General features: G+C 33.9%; 1 protein-coding gene across 1 annotated transcript in view; it reads left to right on the top strand.

The window, feature by feature from the left end:
- Nucleotides 1-19,028, top strand: part of LOC129233126 (CAD protein-like) — a 165,253-nt gene that overhangs the window by 14,200 nt on the left and 132,025 nt on the right. Inside the window, exons 5-10 of the mRNA XM_054867189.1 lie at nucleotides 4,271-4,354; nucleotides 9,367-9,508; nucleotides 11,339-11,507; nucleotides 12,579-12,764; nucleotides 14,838-14,939; nucleotides 16,591-16,783. Of these exons, the coding sequence (XP_054723164.1) occupies nucleotides 4,271-4,354; nucleotides 9,367-9,508; nucleotides 11,339-11,507; nucleotides 12,579-12,764; nucleotides 14,838-14,939; nucleotides 16,591-16,783 (876 nt within the window). The remainder of the gene's footprint in view (nucleotides 1-4,270; nucleotides 4,355-9,366; nucleotides 9,509-11,338; nucleotides 11,508-12,578; nucleotides 12,765-14,837; nucleotides 14,940-16,590; nucleotides 16,784-19,028) is intronic.

The following is a 19,028-nucleotide window of genomic DNA, read 5'->3' as shown; positions in this document are numbered from 1 at the left end:
GTTATTAGGGAAAGGAATGCGTTCAGTGACTTTCTCCGGTAATTTTTCAAAACTGAAGTTCCAAAAAAGCGCGATTTTAGACGGCTTTCGATCATGTTAGAGGGGAAAGATTTTCGAAACATTCCGTGGTATTACTACGAAATTGAAGTTCTAAAACGCAATTTTGCCCTTTCCAACGGAAAAGGAAAGGAATAGGTTCGGGGACTTGCTCAGATAAACCTCTAATTTTTGTTGTATCAGATAAAAATCATATGGCAGCTCCCACCCCCCATCCTCCTAAAGTATATGCAAATCAGATACATAGGATAAGAGGTACGGTAAAAAATCAACCCCCCCTCCTTGAACAATTTCTGGATCCGTCCATGGGCATAGCACTTAAGTTTTGTGTCAAAGGAGCAGTGATTTGTATTTTCTTATGAAGCCCATTTATGTGCTAATCTGAAAACAATTCAGGTTTGTGCGATTTCTTCTTTGAATTTCATTGAAACCTATTGAACGTGATATTTCGTTAAATAAAATTTTACCTAATATAACCCCCCTTGATTTTGGTTTTGAAATATCGCTGATTCTTTGATTGACCTTCAAAAAACCCCCCTCTATGTTTTTCTTTAGTGATTTGTTTCATTTTGAAAACATTAAATTTTTATCGTAATTAATGATGACAGGAGAGTCGTTATGTTTGCAGTTGTTGTTTTCAACACAAACTGGCTCTAGGCAGGGCCAGGGGCCCTGCCTAGAGCCAGTTAGGGGAGGGCAGGTGGAGCTTCTGCCCCGGGGGGCCCCTACAATAAAATGTTTACAAAATATCCTAACTTTCACGGGTCGAAAGTATCGAATATGTACATATATATCAAAATATTCGGACATATATCAAAATATCGGATATTTTCGAAAGTATGATGATCTTTTCGAACCCTGATTAGGGGCCTCCACACTTCCAAATCCTGCCCTGGCTCTAGGGGAAAGAAATTCCTTCAGTCAATGGACACAGGTTTTGGTTGTAAGATAGAGGAAATGATTAAAAATTGGTTTGGAAAATGATTTGGATAACCAAAGCTGTTCTGTACTTCAATAATATATTCAAAGTTCATGTTCCATTTTAAGATCTAATAAACAAATATCTATTTTACAAACTAATACGACGATTGGAACTTTAATATTCACAACTATTAATTTACACCAAATACGAAAGTGATATGTGCCACCCGGGTTTACTATCCTTCAATGTCACCAGCGTTATGTACATGGGCATAGCCAGGATTTCCGTTAGGGAGGGGCAAGCATAGGTGCAGCAAGTTAGAAGCATTTAGTTGCCCCCCCCCCCCCCCATATGGACTTCGGAAATTGTTTAAAATGAGAGCCCCCTCTCCCCCTAGAAAAATATTCAATGCTGTTTTTGATCAGATGAGGGCAGAAAAAGCAGTTATTTGGCTCTCCCCCAGAAAGTTTTCGAGATTGAAGTCCTAAAATTGTAACATTAAATTATCTTTGGTATTATTTGGAAGGAGCGTAGGAATCAGAGGAGGGCTCTCTCTCTAGGGAGGGGGGCAATTGTCCTGCTGCCCCCCTCTGGCTATGCCCATGATTGTTTACAACTCCATGTACAACAATGTGAAAGTTATTCCTCCATTTTTGAGATGAATTCAAAGTTGCTTGTGACTTTGAGTCACTTTAAGTCACTCGTGACTCTGACTTAACAAAGGAATCATTTGGTGGAATAGTCTTTAGAACTGCTCCAGTTATTCCTGCTGCAGTATTGCTGTGGAAAGGTTATGCGCAGGCTACAGAAAGTAGTTTTTGAGATATTTAAATAAACTCTCTCTGATTTCTATACTAACAATGGGGAAATAATGGAGTTAACTTTTTTCTGTGCTTCATTTTTTTGTGGAAACCTAATGAGCGAGCTTGTATGATTGAAGCTGAGGTACAATAAATGACCAAAATGCAATAAACTGAGAAAGTCTCTGATACAACCTTTTCTATTGACAGAACTGGCGCTGCTACGGGTTATACACGATGTCAGTGACCATATTGAAGGACTAAACCTTGATGACCTGTATTACTTTTGTATTGAGTGTCAATAAATACAGTACAACCTCAATATCTCGAATCTCTCGGGATGGGAAAATTTTTCGAGATATTGAGTTTTCGAGTTATCAAGGTTTTTAAAAAATTACCCTAGTAACTCTCACATTTACACACGCGTACTAGGGTGCGTCTTATTTTTGAAGATGTTATTTTTTCACGAGGCTCCCTCTTATTTTGTTTCTTTGGATGAAAAAAAAATTCACATATCTTAAAAATAAAAATTGAATAAAATTTAGAGGTTGCTACCAATGCTGCAAAAAAAAATTTTTTTTTGTGCATCGATTATTATAATATTTATTTATGTTATCTTTTTGTCATTAATTTTAATTAGTAATAAATTAGATTGTGCGTAGTGGAACTTTTGCATGATTTTTGTTTGATATTATTACACAGCATAGAAACCATGAAATGCTTATTGTTTTTTTTTCTTTTTGTATGTATAGGAAATAAGTATTTGGGTTATGTTTCTACCTTACCCAACCCAATTTCATGTTGATGTCAAATATTGCAATAGAAAACTGGGAATATATTTTTACTCTATATTTTCACAATGAACGTAATTTTAATCGCTGGTAGCAACCTCTAAATTTTGTTCAAATTCTATGACACTTTCAAGTGGGTGTTTTTTCATCAAAAGGGAGTAATTAAAGGGGTGCCCCATGAAAAATTCAAATTTTTTTCAAAAAGTGCATTATAAGAAGCACCCTAACGCGTACGCTATATGCTATATAAATGCATATTAACAAAGGACATTATAAACCGATCTCTTCTTTGAAAATACCTTGATCAATACTGCTGTCATAAGAAGGAAAGCCCTGTCTCCAAGAGAAAAAATGTTGCTCAAAACAGGAAGAGATGAGCTTTTTACCGTCATAAAAGCTATTATATTAATAAAAATCTTTTAGCTCATAAACAGAACCCTTCAAGTTCGAGGGAAAAATGATTTTTTGGGGCTCATGGGGGGGGGGGGGTGTTCTGACCCCCCTATTCCCCCCCCCCCATGGCTATGCCACTGTCAGTGACCATATTGAAGGACTAAACCTTGATGGCCTGTGTTAGTTTTGTATTGGGTCAATAAATAGCTGCCACTTGTAAAATATTTATTTGGTCCATGAAAAGTAATTAATAGTAAAATTAGTAGTAGTAGTTAGTGGCAGTTATGCAATAGTTTTAAATCATATTAAAAGTACATGAAATACACCGCCAGCTCAGTCATTTCCAGCCGAGGACTGCAGTTTCGTGCTTTTTAGCACTCATCAGCCCGGCATAGGAAAGTGGCCGAGCTGGAGATGGAAAACCTCGTAAGGAAGTCAAGAGTGTGAAACAAACTGGTAGCTAATAAGGAATTAGCAGACCAGACGAGTGACCGAAGCAATGGTTCGGTTCAACTCGAAGATTGAACAATAGTTGATTGTTCAATTGCTAATTCTACATTAGCTACCAGTTTGTTTGGCACTCTTGGCTTCCTTAAGAGGTTTTCCATCTCCAGCTGAGTCACTTTCCTATGCCGGGCCGATGAGTGCTAATAAGCAGTCCTCGGCTGGAAATGACTGAGCTGGAGGTGTATTTCACGTATTTCTGCTTTAGCCCTGGCTAATGGGTGGTAATTTACTGAATATACCTTTCCTCGCGTTCAATCTTTGAGTTGAACCGAACCATTGCTTCAGTCACTCGTCTGGTCTGCGCTAATTCTATATTAGCTACCAGTTTGTTTGGCACTCTTGGCTTCCTTAAGAGGTTTTCCATCTCCAGCTCAGTCACTTTCCTATGCTGGGCCGATGAGTGCTAAGAAGCAGTCCTCGGTTGGAAATGACTGAGCTGGCGGTGTATTTCATGTATTTCTGCTTTAGCCCTGGCTAATGGGCGGTAATTTACTGAATATATTTATTTGGTCACCTACTTTTTAGACAAACATGCCCAGCAGAACATATAAATTTTTAAAGATTATTTTAGCTCTGCTGGTCTGTGGGCAAATTTCAGAAGGTAGTGCCTGCCATTGTCATTATGTGTTGAACAGTTTTCATCAAATTGCGAATACTTCAATCAATATAGATGAAAGTTCATATTTTGGAAAATAGGGAAAAGATTGCAAGTGATGAAACAAATGCTCTTTGTTGTTCAAAAGTATTTTATGATAAAAGTTCTTTTCTTGAGAATTAAAATAATGTCATACTTTTTGCAGATAATAATTGACGGAACATTGACTGAAAGCATTCCTTTTGTGGATCCAAATGTTAGAAATCTAGTTGCTGAAGTGTCTACACAGGTAAGTTTTATATATATGGACGATCGAGCCACACAGCTTTAAAAGAATTACAGTCGACGCTCGATATAACGACCATCTCCGTACTAGAGAAAAAGGTCTTTATAATGAGTGGTCATTATAAGAGATAGAACTTTTTAAAAATATACACATACATCATGCATGTTCCGTTGTTCCAACACAATTGGCACTTTTTTAAAGATTCCAGTAAAATGCCCAAATTTTTTTTTTATCATGGGAATTTTTTTGAAATTATGGGTGCAAAATATTATGACAAAATATTTCTAAGTAGAAAATATAGGAAAAATTGTATTACAGTGCTTACAAATCATTTATTTTCTGAAGATAAAATCAGAAACAGTTGCTTTCCCTTTTATCACATGTGATTTTTGCAAAACATAATTTTCCATTTCAGTTATGGATGAAAAATAGTGTTTTTCTTGCTGTTCGAAGAAACACTTGAAATTCTCTCAAGCATTTGAAACATTTTTCATACTGGGAATTTCGGTATCAATTTCTTCTTCGTCATCTGATCATGATGCGTTTATTTGTTTTTATGTACAATATCGAGAGGTGCTTTATTTTCTGACAGACACGTGTTTGACACATTCTAAATCACAATCGATTTTAGCATAACAGTCAAAGTTTAACACTTCTACGAATTTCATTTTTTCATTTGTTTTTATAGAAATTTTTTACAGCATTTCATCTTTTTCGTCGAAATTTTTCCTTTGCTTTTTAAAATCAACATGGTGGAGGCAATTCTTGATGATCTTTTCTGAATTCCATGCTGCTTTAGAAAGATGCAAAGCTGTAAAATATACCCACTTTGTAATCTTCACCTTCTTCCAGTCTGTAAACGGTAATGAAGGTCATTTCAAGTTACATATTAGTATCATTGGAAAAAACACCAGGAATAGTGATCGCTGAATTCGGTCGCTGTATTGGGTTAGATGATGCAGAACGGTCGTTATACCGGAAACAAATTAACTTAGAGTTCATTGGAACAAAGTTGGGACTTTTACCACTGGTCGTTATAATGGATTGGTCTTTATAATGAGTGGTCGTTATAATGAGCGCCGACTGTATTTTTTGTCAACTCCGTGTTTTTTTAAGGTTCAATACTTTTCCAAATATACTTGAAAAGCTTCACGTTAGCGAAATATTAAGCACTCGATCTTCTTATAACACTAAAGTGTGAATCAACATTTTGCTTTAAACTATCTGTTACATTTGTTTCCACTATACAATTTTCTTGACTGTAATTGAAATATTTTGACCTTGGAGCCAGTTTTGCTATAGGGGGAAATCGGTTTTTAACCGAATACTTCCTTTCATACTATGATGCGTTTTACGATTTTATCCCGATCGAGATTTTCTCTTTGAACAAGTACTTTTAGTGTCGTTGGTCACTTTATGCCAGAAAATGCTACATAGAGCATGATATCCATGAAAACTGATGATCCACAAACCTATTCCAACAAATGATAACAACTGTCTTAACAAAACATAAACAGTCTCAAGACTTACGTTTCTTTGAAATAAAATTTAGATGTGTGATTTTAAAAACACGTTAAACTATTTGAAGTGTAAAAAGAAAATAAATAAATAAAATAGGACGGTCAAGCAATAGTTTCACTTAAAAAAGAAAAAAACCTTACATCGACTTACATAATGCTTTTGAATTTGTTTTCAGCCGAGTGTGTTTGAAATGAGCCAAAGTGGCCATCAATATCAGCCAAGCCTGGCAACCCTAAGCAAGTTTAAAACTTTAAAGCGATTTTCACTGTTATGGTTGCAAATTGTCTGCCTGATGCGTCAATTCACCGTTTCAAGGCTTAACTTAATTAGACTTTATATTAAAAAACTGTTTTTTGTAAAAAAAAATTGCGTTTTTACAGAAAAAAACACTGATGTAGATGAACTTAGAATGCAAAACTACAATTAAATCCAAAATTTTATCCAAATCGTTAGAGCCGTTTTCGAGATACGAAATACAAATATATATACATACCCACAAGAATTGCTCGTTTAAGGTATCCGACTACGTTGAAAAGTCGATTTTCGACCAAAATTCACTTTTTCTCAAAATAGTTTCATTCAACAGCCCCATTCTTTAAGATTATGAAACATTTTGGTTTTATAATCTACGCGAATTAGAACTCACGTTATAAGCATTTGAATACTAAGCGTCTGCAGTATAACGCGTGTTAAGTCGAATCTTTACTTACGTTTTTTGAAGAATGCAATTATTTCTCGATACTGGCTACGGAAAACATGATTTTGCAAATTCTATTCATCGTTCAAGCATGAAATTTGGCATGCCTGTCTTGTAAGTACTTGTGAGTGGAATAGACCACCGATTATGTAAATGATGAAATATTTTTTGATTTATAGCTTTTTTACCGAAAAAAAGGTGACAAATTTTTGAGAAATTTCTGGATAAAGTCACGTAATTTGTCATAAACCTTAAAATTCTTGAAATATTTCTTAACCTGCGGTCTGTTTCATGCGTAATATTTTATACATGTGAAAAAATCTAAGCAAGTTGTTTAGAGCTAGTTAATTTTTATTAAGACAGTGTTTCTCCTAACTGGTAATTTTCAGTCATTTATTGCCAAAAAATCACCCATTAAAAAAAAGTTATTGATATTATGGTTTATTTTTAAACAAAATACATGTTTTAAGATCATTTTGCTTCTAAAAAAACATTAATATTACTTCATAATAGTGTTTTTTAAAAAAACTGCTCCGAACCTAGTCGATACCTTAAAGATATAAGATATTAGTGTTTAATTACAAATGATTTGGTTTTTGACTTAGTCATGCCCTAAATCATGTTATCCATAGCATATTTATGCTTGCTGAATCTACTGTTTATTTGAGAGAGCTTACCTCTTTTCTAAACCGTGTTCGGATTTCCCAATTGAGTATGATTTTTTCTGCTTTTAAAAATAGTTTAGCTAAAATTATTTTTTTTTAAACTGCTACAAACTCCTAGGGTATTGAATGCTGCAGAAAGTGATCAATATAAATTATGATGAAATATAAAAATGCCAACAATAAGTATAAAAAAAGTTAAGTGTGGGGCACCATCCCCTACTTTCCCCTACACCACTGGTGAATGTCCATATTTGTTTTAAGTGTGGTGCTTTAAGAATAAAATTATTTAACTGGAATTAAATACTTTATCTATGTCTGCATGTGAAGCATATATTTTTAAATGTATATATAAAACTTATTTTTACAGCTAATTTTAATCTAGTTTTAATAAAAGTTGTCTCTTCACTAAGAATTGCAATTAGTATGCATCAATTTGTAAAATTATTTTTCTTAATAATAGTAACCAAAATTTCTTACATACACTGTCATAACCTCCATATATCGAACTTCCACATATCGAAATTTTCTATATATCAAAGTCCCAGCAAATTTTTATGTTTATTATATAGAAAAATTGTTTCTATATATCAAAAAAATCTCTATATATCGAAAAAAAATTCGGGAGAATCGTATATTTTTTTTTTCCACTTTAGACTGTTTGTCTCAAGAAAAATGAAGGCTGTTGGAGAAAATTATGTTCACTTACGGTTGCTACGAAACTCATAAGGAATCTGGGGTTGAGGGGTGTGTAGAAAGGTCGTTGTTTCGTTCTGGAGTTCTTAAATTCCCTCGAGTTTATTTCAAATCTTAGCTGTAATCAGTAGAACTGCAAAATCAGTTTCAAGTTATCCCTTTTGTCTGTTGGTTGTCATTCTTAGTCTTTTTAGCTTCAGCAAAAATCATTCAAGTTAAGTAGATTGATTTTTTACTTTTCTCTCGATCACATTGTTAAAACGAAACTCCCCAAATGTTGCGCTCAAGTTGAATTGCCGAAGAATATGAAGATGTACGGTTGGCGTAAAAATGTAATTTCTGTTAATATTTTAATCATCAACTTTCATTTAATACGATACTCGTATAAATTATAAATTAGCTTTTGTTCTAATGTTTTAGGATACTTTAATGATAAAATAAGATCGTTTCCATATATCATTCTATGTATCGAATTGTTTTCCGGCAATTTGCTACTTCGATATATGGAGGTCCGACTGTATATGCATGTAATCGAATGAGGGTGAAAATATAAAGTGCAATAATTGACTTAAATGCAATAAATGATAATTTTTCATCTGAAGGAAAAAAAAACTACCTTCCTGTCTCATGTTCATAGTGATGAAGCTACTACGCTGCCAAGCTAAGTGCAAGTCTGCAGTGGAGTTCAAAATGTGAAATTCCTGTTTAAAGTTTTGTGCCTTTATGTATTTTTTGAGATGCAATGTTTTTAGAAATGTTTTTAAAAAATCTCCAATTTATAGAAAAGGAAGTATTGTATTCGCAAAAAAATGTTTACTCAAAAATCGGATTTAATTCCCATTTTGCTCACCCCCAAATGAATGTTGAGTTTTTTTTTTTTCAACTCGACCACACAAAGTGCCTAAGAACTAACATTTGAAGTAACCATTTTGACGTGATTCCTGAGTTAATTACAACGAATTTTCTCGTGACATCTGTACGTATGTATGTGCGTATGTATGTCGCATAACTCAAGAACGGAATGTCCTAGAAAGTTGAAATTTGGTACATAGATTCCTAGTGGGGTCTAGTTGTGCACTTTCCCTTTTGGTTGCATTCAGGTGTTTCTAAAGGCGTCTTTTGCACCTTTTTGGGGGGAAATCATTGTTTATTTCGATGCAAACTCAAGTGGTGTTATAATTTGGCGGACACTTGGCGATACATCGCCAGTATTTTAGTCGCCAAGTTTTGTGGCCATCTTGGCGACAAATTTGGCGTTTTTTTTTTTTTTTTTTGTAAAAAATCTGGTTTTAATTTGGCCATTGTTGGTGATAATTAGAGAGTTAACTATTGAATCACATTAAAATTGCAATGATGTGGAAATAACATTAAATTGGAGTAAAAAGAATTCATGTGATGTACAAATCAGCGTGTTTTTTTTCTCCCTGTGTCTCATTTAGAAACCAAGGACCTTCAACAAGGATGGCTTCCCGAAAGTGCTGTTTGTGGACTGTGGCATGAAGAACAACCAACTGCGCTGCCTCATCCAGAGGGGGGCTTCTGTCCACGTGGTGCCCTGGAATCACCCCCTTCAGATGGATGGTGAGTCCCCCAGATTCTACTAAGGGGGGGAGCCCCCCTAGCATTTGATTCAGATTTGCTTCTTATATGATCAATGGCGTCTTTTTAAAAGTGTTTTGGAGATTTTTTATTGTGGGAAAGATTTTTCTGAACCACATGAATAGTTTCACTGAGTTTGAAAATATTGTGATATTTTGATATATATCAGATATTTTGATATATATCCAATACTTTCGACCAGCACAGACTAAAGTCTTTAAAATTTTAAATGCATCCTCAAAGCCCTCTTTATTTTCTTAGATTAATATTGCAATATGTAGACTTAAAATTAATGTTTAATTCATTATTTATTTCTGGTATTTCATTTTACATCTTAATCGAATTCAATGGAGTTCATTTAGTATTAGCTGTTTCATTCATTTTTCCTTTCTTATACAGTTCAGAAATAAAATATATGCATTTCTCGGTGCACAGTCATAAGACATTTTCTTTTTTTTTCTGACCAACGTTTAATATTTAACTAGGCACTTTTAATCTAGGTATTAAAATTGTTTCATTACTTATTGTTATGTATTGTTTAATTCTTTCTTGTCTTTAGTTAAGCCTTGTTTATTTATTTCATGCGCTTTAATTTCTTTCATCTGTTTCGGTGATGAAGATGGCAACTAGATAGTGTTCGGAAGATTTTAAGTGGTACTGTGTGTACGAGTTAAATTTGTTGTTGCTCAGCTCTTACTTTATTATTTAAATAAATACAACTTTATTAATTAATCTGTGTGATTAATGAACAGGTTATGGGCCCAGGAACGCATCCATGTCGCTATCTGCGTTAAGAGCTGAATGTTTCCTTGCATTAGTTGCTATTTAAAGTTTTGCCGGTTCGTTAAGCCTATTTGTATAATCGTATTGAAAGAAACCGATTATGGCTGGACTGGACATTTCTTCAATGAACAAATTTGACGGAAATAACTACTCCCAATGGAGATTTCAAATAAGTTGTGCACTAAAAGCCAAAGGTGTGTACAATGTGGCAAGTGGAGAAAAATTGAAACCCGAAGCTGCCCGTGATATCGAAAAGTGGGAGAAAGAGGACGCCATTGCAATGTTCACAATTACTGCCGCAATGGAAATTAAGCAAATCACGCTCATCGAAAGCTGCACGTCATCTCTCGCTATGCTGAGAAAACTTGATGCAATTTATCAGCAGGCATCTGACTTTAACAAAATGCATTTGTTAGACAAGTTTCATCAACTTAAGATGGACACATATTATTTAAATATTTAAAAATACATAAGCAGATGTACTATATTAAGTGATTCTATTTTTAAAAAAAAAACAATTGTTTAGCAAATCGCAGTTATGATATTGTAAAATGGGTCGTCCACAAGTGATTTCATGCCTTGAAGGGGAGACAGGTTCATGAAATTGTGACAAGGGGAAGAGACAAAGAGTGACATCAGACAGTTACTATAACAAAATGCTTATAAAAAATATGACATGTGACAAGATTAAGAGAAAGATGAAGTGTGGCACTTTGTGACAAAGGCATGAGGGGATCAAAGTCAAACATGCTGAAAAAGAAAGTGCAGCATCATTTAATTACAGCCCATTAGTACTCCTTCAAAATCTCATTTTACTCCTTCAAAACTCCTCCAAAACTCCTTCATTTTATTTCTGAAATTAAGTACGAACCCGGTGCATTGTATCGGGCGATGACTGTATCAATAATAATTGAAGGGAAATTTATAATGTTGTGTGATTTTGTAAGAAGCTTTAAAAAAAGTATTTTTTTTTATGTTCTCAACACGAGTAATCAATAAAGTCAAATAAAAAATTTCTTTCTTTGAAAGGTTACCACGGCTTGTTCCTGAGCAACGGGCCCGGGAATCCCGCCCTCTGCCAAGAAACGATCCTGAACGTGAGAAAACTTCTCAAGCCCGGGGCTAAACCCATTTTTGGAATTTGCTTGGGTCACCAGCTGCTCTCGCTTGCCTCTGGTGCTGCCACCTACAAGATGGAGTGAGTATACTTATTCGTATACAGGTGTCCCTCGTATAACACGGTTCGTTCGTTCGTGTAGTATCGAAACCGTGTTATACGAGACTTTTTTAAAACTAGCATTTTTGCTTATTTTTAATACTAACTATGCATGTGTGTGAGAATAATCAGGTTAAGATGTATAGTGTTACATCGAAACCGTGTTACACGAGACTTAGAAATAATGTAAATCAAGGGATGTGTACCATATTTTCCTGCGTATTATCTGTGGGCAGCCGTGATCCACAGGTCCTAAAATCGGCCTGAAGAAAAAAAAAGCTTCGTATAATCCGCAGATAATAGGATGTAAAAGATAAAGTTTGAATTTAGCATACCATGTGTTTTATGTAATTAATATGCATATAAAAGACATTTGAGTTTTGGAACAATATTTTTTGGAAATGTTTAAATATAAACGAACATTTAAATGTCAAACTGAACTTTTCTGGGGGGGGGTTGAACCCTAAGACCCCCCCCCCCTTGTATAAGGCCCTGCAATAGAACACAGCACGTATGATCACGGTACCCTTGATTCACATTATTTCTAAGTCTCGTATAACACGGTTTCAATATAACACGAAACATGGCTTCGATACAACACAATACATAATAACTTGATTTTTGCTATGTATATGATTAATGAGTGTAAAAAATAGGTAAAAATTATTTTTTAAAAAGTCTCGTATAACACGGTTTTGATACTAAACAGAACGAATGAACCGTGTTGTACGGGGGATGCCTGTACATGGTTTTTTTTCTGAGTTAAAAAGTTATTTTTTAAACGTCTCGTATAACACGGTTTTGATACTACACGAAACGAATGAACCGTGTTATACAAGGGATGCCTGTACATGATTTTTTTCCTGAGTTAAAAAGTTATTTTAAAAAAAGTCTCGTATAACACGGTTTCGATACTACACGAAACGAACGAACCGTGTTATACGAGGGATGCCTGTACATGATTTTTTCCCCTGAATCTCTTCATATTTACAAAACTTGATCCTTTTATGGTTTAATTGACAGCTAAATGTTTCATTCTTTTTGTTCTTCTAGATATGGAAATCGGGGTCACAACCAGCCCTGTATCCTCTTGGACACGAAGCACTGCTGCATCACATCACAAAACCACGGTTTTGCCGTGGATTCAAAGTCTTTGTCCGAAGACTGGCTCCCTTTGTTCACTAATGCCAACGACCATACGAATGAAGGGATATTTCACAAAACTTTGCCGTTTTTCAGGTTTGTGGATTTTTTAAAATTATTTTTATGAGTATGTTTACGTGGTCATTGTTATGTTATGCTAGAGATTGGCAATGTCAGTCGGTTTGTTGGACTCATTCATTTGAAAAAGTTTCTCCTGTAAATTGAAAGTGTTTCTATCAAATATATTCTTTAAAAAAAAAAAAACAGTTACAATTGGCTAACAGCATAAAAATATGCCGGTAAAAATTTAATACAAAAAATATTCGATTTAGGTTCAGATGTTTGAAGCAATTAAAGTTCATTTTGTTATATATTCCTTAGTCGCAGAGTGGTAAGATATGTGTTTCTGTACCAAAAATCATAGTTTGATTCCTGCTTGGTACAAATTTAAATAAATAGTCATCATTTTCGGAGAGAAAAAAAAGGAAAATGGAGAAAATTGACCTGAAGTGAGAAAATTAGCAAAATTTATCTTTAAAAGAAATTACCAAATGCCATACTCTAAAACATTTCCAGTACTGCAAAAACAGTAATATGAATTTTCTGATCCTATACTCAAAATCTAATGTATTATCTAAGCTGGCTTCATTTAAGTCTGTACTTATGTTTCGAAAATCCATTTTACTTTTCACTTTTGTTGTTAATTTTCATCATGCAAAAATCTTTTTAATTTTATCCATCAGTTTGCCCAGTGTCGCACACAGGAATTTTGCAAGGGGAGGGTCCAGAGTCAAGTCCCATTTTCATATCGTACCCCAATTTACCGTCAAACATATTCACTTGATTTTATCAACTCTCGAAAACAAAAACAGTAAACAAAAAATATATTAAAAAATAATTAGCATAAATTAATGAAAAAAAATTATATAATAGATAATTAAATTACCAGAAAGCACAAAAATGAAAACAACAAAGCAAATTCAGTTATAAGAAGCGCCAGTCTGAAGAGTAAGCGAAATCTCATTTTAATCTGTAGTTACAAAACTAAAAACAACATTATTACAGTGTATTCATTTATAGTCGCCAGTCTGCCTCTAGGCTTACAAAATATTGTAGAATAAAATCTAGTTTTCTAGTTCTTTTTCCACTTTTATTTCTAACTTCCTCACTGATGGTGACATTACTTGAATTCAGCAGTGCAAGAACCCACTAAACGTTCATTATGCATAGTACTCCTTAAGTATGATTTGAGCCTTCTCAAATTCGAGAAAGATCTGTCACTTGTGCAATTTGTTAGAGGAAAAGTTCAGTTTAAAAAAAAAAAAAAATAAGAGGATTTTTTTCACTTATTTAAACTGAAATTATTGTTACTACCTTGGTTTGAAATCATTTATGTAAAATATATTATGTAATATAGTAGAAGACCGTTATAACGCCGACCTATATAACGCAATTCTCTATAAAACGCACTACTTTTCAGAAGTAAGCAATAGCTTTTGAAGTTTAAAAAATCCCTCTGTTTTGCTTTGCAAGCACTAAAATTGTAAGGAAAATCAAATTTTGAAACAGTTTCTCATCTTTCCATCTTAATTCAAAGCTTTTAAGGGAAAATTAGTACTTACAGTAAGCAAAAAATACCAGATGGCTCTTGAAAATGCAGCTGTCATGCAAACCATGAAGCCAGCAGAAGTGCAGGATTTTGATTGTGAAACATACTTATTTGTGAATAGCCAAATGTAATATTGGTGCTTTGATACTCATTGCAGATAAAACTTATCCTGAAGTGCTAATATATAGATATATTCTGAAGGTTAATTTCAAAATTTGTGAAATGATCTCTATAAAGCAAAAACCTGTATAACGCAAAAGCTCTGGTCCCAAGGTGTGCGTTATAACGGTCTTCTACTGTACTATGTATTATGTAAAATACATAGAATCATAATTGATTGAAAAAAAAAGTAAGAGTAATGGGAGGGATTCGGACCCCCTGGACCCACCCTTCCCTTGTGTGCTCCACTGAGTCAACCCGATTCCATCTTACAATGCTATGCAATTATTTTGAGAGTTATCGTATAGTATTTACAATGTTTGTTGTGTAAAATGTATTCGCTGCTTTGATTCCGAATTTGATCCTCATGTTCTGATATCCGTTCATCTGTTTTAAATTAGCGTACAGTTTCATCCGGAGCATTGCGCCGGGCCTCAAGATCTGGAGTTCCTGTTCGATTTGTTCATCGGGCTGATGGTTGACCAGAACAACAACATTCAGGGGTAATTATGTTTCCAAATTCAGAATTATGTTATTTTTAACTAGACATTTTGCATGTATATGTGTTGCTTAAAATTGAAGCTTGTTAATCCTAACTAATATTATAAATGCAAAAGTGATTTTGTTTGTTACCTTTTCACACCTTAACTACTCAATATGTGCCCAATCGTGATATGGAATTAGTTTTCCCCATTAAATGTTAAATGCCTATTTTTCCTTAAAGTGCCACATCAGCACTCAATTACTTATTATTCTTACTTCTTAAATGTCTGTATTTCCCTAAGGTACCGCATTGGTGCTCAGTTGCTTATTATTCTCACTTCTTAAATGTTAAATGTCTGTATTTCCCTAAGGTACCGCATTGGTGCTCAGTTGCTTATTATTCTCACTTCTTAAATGTTAAATGTCTGTTTTTCCTTAAGGTACCGCATCGACACTCAATTACTTATTCTTACTTCTTAAATGTCTGTATTTCCTTAAGGTACCACATCGACATTCAATTACTTATTATTCTTACTTCTTAAATGTCTGTTTTTCCTTAAAGTACCGCATCGATACTCAATTACTTATTATTCTTAATTCTTAAATGTCTATTATTCCTTAAGGTACCGCATCGGCACTCAATTACTTATTATTCTCACTTCTTAAATGTTAAATGTCTGTTTTTCCTTAATGTGCCGCATCGGCACTCAATTACTTATTATTCTCACTTCTTAAATGTTAAATGTCTGTTTTTCCTTAATGTGCCGCATTGGCGCTCAATTACTTATTATTCTCACTTCTTAAATGTCTGTTTTTCCTTAAGGTACCGCATCGATGCTCAATTATTTATTATTCTTACTTTTTAAATGTCTGTACTTAAGGTACCGCATCGGCGCTCAATTACTTATTATTCTTACTTCTTAAATGTCTGTTTTTCCTTAAGGTACTGCATTGGTGCTCAATTACTGAAGAGGATCTTCGCCCCTTCTTCTTTGTCACATTTTCCATAAATCAAATTTTGGAGAGGGAGAGAATTGAAGAGACCATGTTCACAACACACACAAACTAATTTATTTTTCTACTCACAATATATATGATGGGCAGCCAAGTTGCCCTTTTTCCCCGTATAGCGGTCAAAAGATATGCCATAAAGTTATCCCGCTATTCGGTCAGGAGGTCTTTTTGCTGTCATGCCTTCGCGACTGTCTATAGCCATATGAACTCAGGTGCTCTCATGCAGCTGCGCAGTAAGCAATCGCGGAAGGCCCCATTACACAGTTATGGAGATCCCAAGTTATTAATCTTGGGATCCCTGTCAACTGTTACGCAATGTGACCACGTGGAGCATCTAATTTCTTACAATTACTTATTATTCTCACTTCTTAAATGTTAACCGTCTGTTTTTCCTTAATGTGCCGCATCGGTGCTCAATTACTTATTGTTCTTACTTAAATGTTAAATGTCTGTTTTCCCATAAGGTGACGCATCGACTCTCAATTACTTATTATTCTTAAATGTTAAATGTCTGTTTTTCCATAAGATGCCGTATCGTTGCTCAATTACTTATTATTATTAAATGATAAATGTCTGTTTTTCCGTAAGGTGCCCCATCGTTGCTCAATTACTTATTATTCTTACTTCTTAAATGTTAAATGTCTGTTTTTCCGCAAGGTGCCGCATCGACGAGAGAATCGAGTCCTTCTTCGCGAAACAATCTCCGGCGATATCCGCTTACGATCCGTTCCTCTGCGACTCGAAGCAGGAGAGGAGCAGAGATGCCGCCAAGAAGAGGAAGGTGGTCATCCTTGGATCGGGAGGACTGTCCATCGGCCAGGCGGGAGAGTTCGACTACTCCGGTTCGCAGGTCCGTTTCCTTGCATTTTGCTGCAGAGGAATCCTTTTGTGTGATATCGTTTTTGTTTTGTGAAAGTGCTGCTAACATATTGAAATATGAAAATTATGGACTCAATTGATTCCTGAGCAAATCCTCCTGAGCCTCCTGAATTTTAAACAAATTCAGGAGGCTCAGGATGAATGAATTTAACTGCAAATGTTTGAGTGTAAAAGGGATTTTTTAAATGTAAGAAGCAGGGGTGCCCCCCCCCCCCCTCAGTTTTCTCAACCTTTTTGCCGTTTTTTACTTTCTTTTACAAAAAAAGGAAGTATTGTGTTCGCAAAAAAAATTTTACAAAAAAATCGGCCTTCATTTCCATTTTGCTCACCCCCGAATGAACGTTGAGTTCTTTTTTTCGACCCGATCACCGTGGATATGTGCCTAGGAACGTACAAACACCCGAAATATCCATTTTGACGATCCCCGAGTTAATTACAACGAGTTTTCTCGTGACGTCTGCATGTACGTATGTATGAGTGTATGTATGTCGCATAATTTGCCCCTTTCTGGGGGGAAATCATTGTTAATTTCGATGTAAACTCAAGTGGTGTTATAATTTGGCTTACACTTGGCGATATTTCGCCAGTCTTTTGATCGCCAAGTTTTGTCGCCAACTTGGCGACAAATTTGGCATTTTTTTAAATTTTTAATCTGGTTTCAATTTGGCCACTGTTGGTGATATTTAGAGAGTGAACTATTGAATCACATTAAAATTGCCAATAATGGGGAAATGACATTGAATTGGAGTCAAAGGAAGTCATGTGATGCACACATCAGCTCGTTTATTTTTAGTCCTCTTTTTTTTATTTTAATAATTTTTAAAAATATTTTAAAAATAATTTATTAATTTATTAATTTTCAATTATTATTGTTATTGTTGTGTTAAACAAGTTCTTTGCTACACTACAGACATACACACAAAATAATGAAGTGAATAAAATGACATTAAAATAAAATAAATAGTTTAAATTAAAATAAATCAATAATATTTAGTCCTCTTTTTTATTTTATTAATTTTTAAAAAATATTTTAAAAATTATTTATTAATTTATTTTTAATTATTATTGTTATTGTTGTGTTAAACAAGTTCTGTGCTACACTACAGACATACACACAAAATAATGAAGTGAATAAAATGACATTAAAATAAAATAAATAGTTTAAATTAAAATAAATCAATAAATAAATTTAAATAAATAAATAAAAAATCCCCCCCCCCCAATCTTGATGGTGCAACTTGCGCCATAATCCCTTTTTTGTGGGCACCCCTGGTAAGAAAGGATTATTTAAATTAGGCCTGTATTGTATAATATTGAAATTTAGAGTTCGGAAATCCACCAAGACTCAAAATTCCAATATTTAGATTACTATCATTGCTTTTTTGAAGGAAAAAAATAAAGGCTTAAAAAATGATTTAAAAGAGGCATGAGTTTCTTTTCTGTTTCAGGTGATAACAAATATTTCTTGAAGCATGTTCATTGAAAGAAGTTCAGAAAAAAAAACTTTTTAATGTACTTTTTTTGAAAAATTACAGGATGTATACAATTTTCATACTTGTGTATGAAAAGAATTCATTTTTGCAATCACAATCGTTTTACTGCCGGGCTTCTACTTGAAATTTCAGTTACTAAAAAATCCCTTTTTAGAGAATTTTGTTCTTTTGATGAAAATTGGGAAGATAAATTCCTTCATCAAGGAGCTTGGGAAAAGGTGTTGAAAAGTATGGATTATCAGAATGGGTATAAATAATGGTTTAACTTTGCTACCTTTAAATGATTTTTTTTTTAATATTTAAAATTTTTTGCTTGTCATATGTATATTACTGTAGACGAACTAATTTTTGCGAGTTGAAAAATTTCGCAAATGTTGTAAGAACAGAACTGAAAGCTGAAAAATATGCCATAAAAATATTTTGTGAGACTTAAATTTTAGCAATTCTGACATGCTCTCGAAAATTAATGCCTTGCAAAATAAGTACTTTTACAGTATTAAAGTATATTAAAAAACAAAAATTTTCGATACAGAAGAAAAATAATTTAATTGCAAACTTTAAATTTTTTTCAAATAAATAAGTTTTAAAACTCTTTTTTGTTTTTACTTATGTACATGTTGTGAACATTTTCGTGGCATAGTAAGTTTGTTTAACAATTTTGAAAACGAGTTTTGCTACTGCAGAATTGGTTTTTTGTTATATATATATATATATATATATATA

The sequence above is a fragment of the Uloborus diversus genome, unplaced genomic scaffold (genome assembly GCF_026930045.1).
Source record: "Uloborus diversus isolate 005 unplaced genomic scaffold, Udiv.v.3.1 scaffold_18, whole genome shotgun sequence".
Taxonomy (NCBI): domain Eukaryota; kingdom Metazoa; phylum Arthropoda; class Arachnida; order Araneae; family Uloboridae; genus Uloborus; species Uloborus diversus.
Note: the sequence above shows the minus strand (reverse complement) of the source record. Positions and strands in the feature narration are given on the sequence as shown.